Source organism: Ciconia boyciana, chromosome 3 (genome assembly GCF_034638445.1).
Source record: "Ciconia boyciana chromosome 3, ASM3463844v1, whole genome shotgun sequence".
NCBI lineage: Eukaryota > Metazoa > Chordata > Aves > Ciconiiformes > Ciconiidae > Ciconia > Ciconia boyciana.
In genome coordinates, this window is record NC_132936.1 from 13,515,231 (window position 1) to 13,524,150 (window position 8,920).

Here is an 8,920-nt window from a genome sequence, read left to right on the forward strand (position 1 = left end):
TTTAGGTTAGATGTCTCTTTGAGTGGAAAACATATGCAAGATAGAGTCAAGGTAGTCTTCCTGTCTTTGAATTGTTTGTTCATGGTGCCATGGGAAGGGTAGAATTCCTGAGGTTATTGTGTTTGTTTATGAAAATTCTGGAGAAGGGTAGGTAGGTGGTAGGACTCATCTCATAATCCCAGGACATCATAGAAGTAGTCATTGAAAAGTAACCTTATGTGTCAGCTCATTTTTTGGCAAAAGTAGAGAAACAGAAAGTTGTGAGTCATCTACCAGAAGCTATCTGATATTTAGTTCTAATTGTGGGATAATCAAGCATTTTCACATCAAAATCTCTGTAGCCTTTAAATCTGTTCATGTTATGATGCTGTGCTATTTAAACAGAAGAATAAAAGTTGAAGTTATTGTAAACTGAGAGGTAGTGTAGTACAGATTTTAGTATTTTAATGATATGTTTACGTGGAAAAAATCAAGTTTTATGTTGAAAACCAATGAATGACAGTAGACAAATCTATGTATTATCTACTCAAAATAATATTTGTTAGAAAAATTGTGATAATTTATGTTTTTCAGGATGTCTATTTTTCTCTACTGTAGTTCATTTTTAATTTCCTGGTGATGGTTTCAGGGATTAGAGCTGATAGGGACTGTCTTAACTGTGCCATCCATATACTTATTTTGGAATTGAAAAGTCAAAGAAAAGCTCTTTGGAATGAGTTCAGTCCAGTCCTCTATAGTGGGCTTCCACATTTTAGATGCTCTGTGAACCTGGGTTGTTGAAGTTGCCTATGGAGTTAGAGAGAGCAGTGTATATGATCTGCCTAGGTGAAGCCCTAAAATTACTAGCTGCTGAAATTAGATCCCACTTAAATGTTAACTGTTTCAAAGTAGGAATTTAAGAAAAAAGAATAGCTTTCCTGAGTACCTGATATGTTGTGTTTCTAAGATTAAACATCTACGATCAGTCTCCATCATTTTTCATGAACTGTGGAAGTCTTCTGTGAAGCCATCATCTTAGACATTTTGCTGAAGTGAGGATCTGAACTGTGAAGGGATGTTAGAAGGGGTTTATTTATCTTTATTTGCTTTCTAACCTTTCTAAAATGATATGGACTTATGCAATTCAAAGATCTTTAAAATCTTACTAAGATTCATCTTCAACCTTAAAATACAACGTTCAGATTTCATGCGCTCATAGTCTAGTTTGCAAAATTGTCCAGTAAAAAGTCAAGACTGTTTGGGTTTTTTGTTCTTTTTTCCAGAGAGTACAGGAGTAGATTCACCAGTGAAGAGACCCTCATGTTCTGCATGCGAGTAATGGTGGGAGTTATTATTCTGTACGATCACGTTCATCCTGTGGGAGCTTTCTCAAAGACATCAAAGATTGATGTAAGAGTGACTTTTCTTTAATACTCTGTAGGTTTGAGAATACTAGTCTGCAGCTTTTTTTCAGCCCAAGCTTATGACTTTGTAGAAATCATTTTAATTACTTTTGAATGGCAAAATTTAGAATCTATCTTCACCTGCGTACTTTAATATATCAGCTTGTTTGAAATTAAAATAAGGATCAGTCTTTTTTTCTTTGTATTTTCTTCCAGACACAAATACTCATTTGTCTTTGTCAGCTCTGCTTTCCTGCCAGCTATATGGTTACATTAAAATAATTTGGTATTACACCTACCCTGGAATAAGTTCTATGGTCATACTTTTTTATTAATCATGTAATTTATTTATGCTGAAATGCTCATCTTTGGCAGTAGTTGTGTTATAAATAAGCAGATATTCGACATTGTCTCTGCTTTGTCTGAGATCTGAAGTGGCAGAACTGAAATGTTATTGTTGTAATGTTGATAATGAGCCTTCAGTTTTAGCTTTGGCATGACCAGTCACAGGGAAATCGACCTTATTTTTTCATCTGAGATATTGCAAGCACACACAAAAAAGTACTCTTATTTTTGCTACATGTTATTACAAACCTAAATCTCATGCACCATGTCCTTCAGCAGAAATAAGCTGTAATTCTTGAAAAAGTTGCTACGTCTTTCCCTTTACAAGAGAGCCTACTTCAAAAGAAAATAAAATATATATATTATCACGCTCCATGACAGTGAGTCTTTGTTAGCATTTTTCATCTGCAGATACCAGTATTTTACCACATCTCCTCTTTGACTCTGTTTTACAGAGGGAGAGATATGTCACAAAGAGGTGAATTGATTTGCTCAAGGTCATGCAGCAGATAGAGCCCGGGAATTGAATGCAGACTTCCTGACTTCTAATTCAGTCTCTTGCCTACAGAGGCAACACAAGTAAAATTGTGATAGGACCACATATACAATATGTGTACTTTGTTTCTCTCATTTATCCTAAAGCCCTGTAATCTTACAGGATAGTTAGCTAGATGTAAATGGGAGGCAGGAGATGTATGACTCAGTTTTTAAAATGAGTACATGGTCCCAAATCTTAATTTGCCTAATTAGTTTAGTGATTCTTCTCTAATAAAAAAAATCTTATAATATTTCAGATGATGAGTTTGTTATACTGTGAAAAACAACTCTTTTCTCCAAACTAGTCACTTCTTGGGAGCCATGTCAAGAGAATTTCAGGGACAGTGGAACAAATTACCCTTTCCTTACTCTTTCAAGATTGGAGACTGTATTTCAAGCTGTTAATTACAGGCTCCTAGCTTAGACGTCCTAACAGTTTCTCTTTTTTGACTGTTTTAGGGATTCTAACAAAACAGGAAAAGAATTATTTGAATTTTTATCCCCTTTGAGTTTGTCTGATCTGGTCTGATGGGGCATGTAAACCTGTACTGAGTGATGTGAATATAGTCTTGAGTTTCTCTAGTTCAGGAAGAGTAACTGTGTCACTTCAAAACATGTGCTGCTACCCTGAGAATTTCATCTAATCTGCTATTTGCAAAGCCAGTTTTATCTTCCAGTTAGACATGAGCCAACTGAGCAGTGATCAGTGATTGTTAGGCTGGTCATTGTGCAGGAGGCTGAGTTACATTTTCCAAATAATTTTTATTGGCAAATACATGGTCTAACTTCAGTTAAGTATTTCATCATCCACTTCCATAATAAGGCAGAGTTGCTCTTAGCTGCAAAGAAAATACTGGCATATAGATTTAGCACTGTAATGGGCTTGGAAAATTAGAAAGTTCAAATCTTGACTCTGCCATGTCTTTATCTGTCATTTTAAATAAGATGGAATTCATCTAGACTAATTTTTTTATAGCTTTTAGATGTCTTCCTAGCAATGAGAAGAAATTGGTACTTCCGGAGCATGATTCGCTACATATGAAAGTATATTCTGAATAGGTTAGAGGAATTTCCTATTTCTCTCCATTGACTGGATAGGGAGTCTGTATAGCGGGTCAAATGAGCTCTACCTCTCTTTTCTCTGCTTCATTTCCCCTTTTGTAAATTTGGACAGAGTTTCAGCCTGTTTTTACAGTCTCCACGAAGATGTTTGTTCAGTGTGGTGTTTAAAATCAACATCATGGAGTTCTTATCTCAGATTAAATTTGTAACCACTAGGTATAAAACAAATCATAAGTTATCACCAGTTAGGTTTACAACTAAAAACTGAATACTGAAAATTACTTCCTTGTGTGCAAGCGTAAAAATAAAAGTCAAATTGAAACATCTCTTCTGATAGTTGCTAACAGCAATGACATGGAACTCTTTTCCAAAATTTCTCGGTTTTAGCTTATATCAGCTGTTCTTGGTATTTTTTTTTAAGCACATGGAGAATCATGTGCAAGGTAAAATATATACACTGGATATATAATTTACTATCTACAAATGCTTATTAAAGTAGATGTTGTTTTCTCAAAAGTTAGGTTTTTAACTTAAGATAATTTTTATTAAATTGTAATGCTTTTATTGTGTCATATAAAGCAGTGTTAACACTCAGTAGGAAAAAAAACCTGCCTGTCTTTGGTGAAATTTTTCCTTGTTTTCAGCTAGTGCAATTCATATATTATTGTTCAATAGTGGCATGCTTCTGTTCCCAGATGAAGGGATGCATAAAAGTTTTAAAGGAACAACCACCTGACACTGTGGAAGGACTTCTGAATGCTCTCAGGTATGTGTGGAATAATTGTTTGATTCAGCCTTAACAAATTCCTTTTATTTTTCTCCCAATCGCTTTATATTTAAGACCTTTCACCTCAGAAGCTTGATTTATGAAGAAAATTGTCCTTTCAGGTTTGCCTTCATCACCTGGGGTTTTCTTAAGTAATACTAATTTATTTCAATTCCATTTCACTTTGATAAGCAATGACTATTAATATTGGAAGTCATAATGTCCTTCTTCAGAGATATTTAAGGTTCATTTTATCACCTAAAACTTAGCCATCTAAAAGGTAAACAATACATCAAAGGTAAACTAAAATTTGTTATATAAGATACCCCATAAACTAGAACATTTTAGAAGCAAAGAGTAGAATTTCTATTTCTCAAACCCTTGATACTTCCCTTCTCTCTTTCCCTGTGATTTAATGACCTTTTTTTTTTTTAATTTTGCTAAATGATACAGCTTCAAGAAAACAGCAACCTAAATCCCAGCCCTGTAGCTAAGTGTTTAAGGTGCTGTCTTTGGAAGCAAGACACAATGCTCTGACACTTCTCTGAAGCTGAGAAGTGAGTCTTAGTACCAAGTTTTTCAGAGCTGTATTGAATTCTGTAACTGTTGAATGCTTGGATAGAGTGAGAACTGCAGCCATAACCACCTCTGTATTTGCTTATGATGTCTGTTGAATTAAAATTGATGTGGAATTAAATCCTACAGGTATCAGGTGTGTTTTGAGTTTATGTGATGATTGATCTCCCTGCAAACATAAGCAGTGGAGAATGTTTGGGCTTAAATGGAAAAAAATACACTAAACCATTTCAGTCTTCCTAAGATATTCCCAAAAGTGTAACTCGGCACCAAACAAACTGCTGGTTACAAAATCCAAAAAAATAGAAAACCCTCTATGTGATGGTACATTGTAAGATGTAAAGGTACAGGACATTTAAGAAAGCTCCTTAAAATTAGGCTTATAGATTATGCCAAAATTCAATCTAGATTCCTAAATCCCTTTAGTATTTACCCTATTTCTTATGTCTTGCCATGTTTTTTACTTATTTTGAGGCTTTTAACTGGAAAAAAAAGATAATTTCGACCCAAAATTATGACAATGTCATAGACAGATGGCAATCAGTATTTAGCCAGGATTTAGCCACAATTCTCCACCTATTAACAGGGAATAATTTATCACAAGGGGTATTTAGAAGATAAAGAGCACCAGACTATTAGCACTTAAATTCCAGTGATCAGTGACTAGAGGAACATGTAAGTTCCTCCTTTGTGTAATTTAATTGCACTGATTTCAAAAACAGGCACTGAAGTTTTCAGAGTTTTCTAATCCCTGTTCTTTTTATAAAATACTGTTTTAACTTGTAATTTCTAGGTTCACTACAAAACACCTGAATGATGAATCTACTTCAAAACAAATTCGAGCTATGCTGCAGTAGTATCCTGAGACAAGTAGATGTTTGTATTGATCACAGAAGATGTGTATGTTTACATAATTTAATACAGTTTGATGTTAATACTTGTGTGTATTTACATAACCATTTTCTTCACATTGCTAAAATATATCAATCTGTTCATAACCTGACTGACTTTATATAGTGCAGCCTAAGTTTTTATGCTAGTCCTTACCTTTTGACTTTTAAAATACTTTTTTACTTAGATACTTCATCTACGACAGTTTATCTGTGCATTTTAATCCTTAAACACCTTCTCTATCAGAGAAGTAAGTAGTAGTGAAGACAAAATGGGAATCAAATAAACCAAAATGTCAAAGATACCACAGAAAAGGAACTTTAAGGGAGGAGAAAGTTAATATAAGAGAGAGTAAAATTCATTGGATATGTTTTAAGAACACGTGCACAGTTTTTTAGTCAGTTAGTTTTAGGATCTCATCAAACTCGTATGAATAGGAGAATACCTGAATGTTCATCACTCTCATAAAATATGTTGTCTTTCCTGTAATAAGTGGAGATCCACCTAGTTTTAAGGATTATGTGCTGGTGGACATCCAAAAATGTATTGCAGAGAGGTCGTTACCTCTTTCACTAAGTATAACCTGTACCTTTCAACCATTGAGGAAATTAATATCCTTTTTCAGATTCAATATAAATAAACAGAAAATGTGTTTTAAGACCATTGCTAGATTTAAAAAATTCTGTATAATTTTATTAGTTTTAGAAAGGAAAGGGAAAATACTAATGCCTTGACTCAGCTAGAAAGGGTTTGTCAGTGTAAATATATCATGGTGAACATTATCTCTCGGACAGCTCTACCCGGCAAGTAATTTTTTTACTGATATAAACCAGTATAAAGCAGAACACGCTTCTGTAGCAGCAAACTTCCCTAGTGTCAAATTGGTCTCATCAGACATGGGATGACATAAATAAGTTTTAAGAGCTGAGCTGTTCTTAGGCACTCCATCAAGTTCCTTGATAGTATTATTCATTAGACGATTCAGAGTCAACACAGAAATGTATATCAGCTGACTGCTCTTCATTGGTTTTTGAGATGTGATTGATGCTTCAAGGATTTGAGTTCCTTGCTGAGTTGTTTGTTCTTACTTTCTAGTAATTTTCCAGTAAATGGAGTAGAAATACTTTGCCAAAAGCAGCAAAGTGCTCATGCTCTGTTAAGTGTGTCTTCTGGGTGGTCTGCAGTTGCTGTACATATTCTTGCAGAGGTCAAGTTCTGAAAATGTGTTCGATTTTGTGTACTTTGCTTGCATGTATGTGTGAAAACTCCAGTGCTTGTGCACAGATTCAGATTTGTATTTGCTTATTCCTATGTACATAAATCAGGGTTTGTGAGCTCTCACTGGAATTTTCATGCATATCACTTCTAAAAACATTTACTTTAAGACTTTGAAGATGCATTTGGTCTGCTGAAACTCAGCTGCACTGTGACAAATTCAGTCGTTGAACTCAGTCCTTAAACAGTATTAATATCATGAGTTCTTTGGAGTAGGAATTGCCTTAGCGTTTATTTCTGAGCAGAACGACCACTATGAGGTTTCTCAAGCCTGATCAGAACCCATATGCACCAGTGTTACCTATGTCGTGATACTGGACAACACCAGAACTCCAGCATTCATGTCACACATCCGCAGTTGTAGCAGCAGATTGCTATGTTGTCAGGAACAGAATTAGAAATCACGCTTGTTTTTCTTCTTTTTCTGGAAGCAGTGATCACACTGCTTTTTCACAGTAATAAATCCACTGTTTACAAACTCCATTTTTAATGGCGGGACATTTACAAATGTATATTAGGGGAAATCCTGCTTTGTTCATAGTCACTTCCAGTTAGGTGAATCTAGGTGGATGACAGGTCATTCTGTTGAGCTTTGGTAACTGAAGTTAATACATGCTTTACCTGTGATAATTTGTCAAACAATGAGGTCTTATCTTTGAGGAAAGCTATTTGTCACTTGTATAATAAAAATGTAAACCTTAAAGCATTCTGCAAGTTGTCATGTGATGTTTCCCGAAGTCACTGAATTTCTTTGCCTGCTATGATGTTTTTGTACAGAAGTTTGTTTGAAATAATAAAAAGTTTGGTACAGTAAGCATCGGGACTGTTTGTATTTAGAGACAACATAAACAGGTTGAGAAGTATCTCATTTAAAGTTTCAGATCTGAGATATAGTAGGCTCACCTTTGTGTATCCAGTTTATTTTAAAAGCGTTTAAAATTTTTCACTTGTATGCCATAACAATATAACCTCAGGTCACTTAAACAATTCCTGGGTTTTTCTGATGATTCTTGGCACTTGTCTGTCATCTTCACCAGGGGAAATTGTTGATGCTGCTTTACAGAGTAGAGGGCATGAATCCCTTCTATGATGTTTGTATCTTCACATTAGTCATGCTAGGCTATGGTGGCTATCTCAGGTTGCATTTATAATCAATAAGGTCACCAGAGGATGATTCATTTAATCTTAAGATAAGTGCAAATTAATTGCTTTAGCAAGAAGAGCTATATAGACTCTTAATCATCAAAGTTATAAAGACTCTTAATCATCAAAGATATAATCATCAAAGTTACTGATCTCCATTTTCTCAGTGTTTATTTTTATTTTGGCTCATCTTTATGTAAGAATACATGTTTGTAGTATGATAAATATTTAAGCCTCATAATGACAGCATTTCAGAATGTGTATAAATGAGTGTGACTAGTTTGGGTCAGAACAGCCCTAAAAAGTTTGCTTGTTTTGTGGTGGAAGAAAATACTATTTTAGGGTGGTATGAATTTGAAAGACTAGAATTCGCTGCTGCAAACAAAGGGTTTTGAAACATAATTTATGACTGCTAAGCTTTTTGCTGCTACTAAGTGCCTGTCATGAAGGATAGTTACTAGGGTTATATTTACTGGTATGTGATAGACCACATCACTCAGATAAATTATGTAATGTTTTCAGTGTCTACGAAAATTTACAAAGCAACAAAAAGTCTTCTCTATGTTGCTTTCTGTGTTGTATTTCAGCTAAATTTAAACTGGAATTAAGACGTAAGTAGTATATAAGATGATTTGCGTTCTTACATTTACTCTGAATTAAACAAAGTAGGACATAAATTATTCCTATTAAATGATCTCTCTTCCCCCTCCCCCATTTACTTCTTGAGAAGTTTAATGGAATCAATATATTCCTACAAAAATACAGTGCCAGTTAGGTGGATGCACATTTGGGAAATACTGCATCATTTTTTCATGCCACATCTGGTTTTGGTCAAAACTAGTACAGATTCTTGTCTGTCCAATTCTGAGTCCATCAAGGTCCCTCTGAATGGCAGCACAACCATCTGGTGTATCAAATACTCCTCCCAGTTTTGTATCATCTG

At 34.7% G+C, this 8,920-nt stretch overlaps 1 protein-coding gene across 15 annotated transcripts in view; it reads left to right on the top strand.

Moving 5' to 3' along the window:
- Window positions 1-7,648, top strand: part of CYRIA (CYFIP related Rac1 interactor A) — a 58,475-nt gene extending 50,827 nt beyond the window's left edge. For 6 of the 15 annotated variants that reach the window (XM_072858535.1, XM_072858533.1, XM_072858540.1 and 3 more), the window contains 3 exons: window positions 1,263-1,389; window positions 3,971-4,092; window positions 5,462-7,647. In XM_072858535.1, coding sequence (XP_072714636.1) covers window positions 1,263-1,389; window positions 3,971-4,092; window positions 5,462-5,525 — 313 coding nt within the window. In that variant the 3' untranslated portion in view covers window positions 5,526-7,647. Of the gene's footprint in view, window positions 1-1,262; window positions 1,390-3,970; window positions 4,093-5,461 lie in introns of all 15 variants that reach the window. The other 9 variants (XM_072858529.1, XM_072858532.1, XM_072858530.1 and 6 more) reach the window with 4 other exon arrangements.
- Window positions 7,649-8,920: the final 1,272 nt, after the last annotated feature.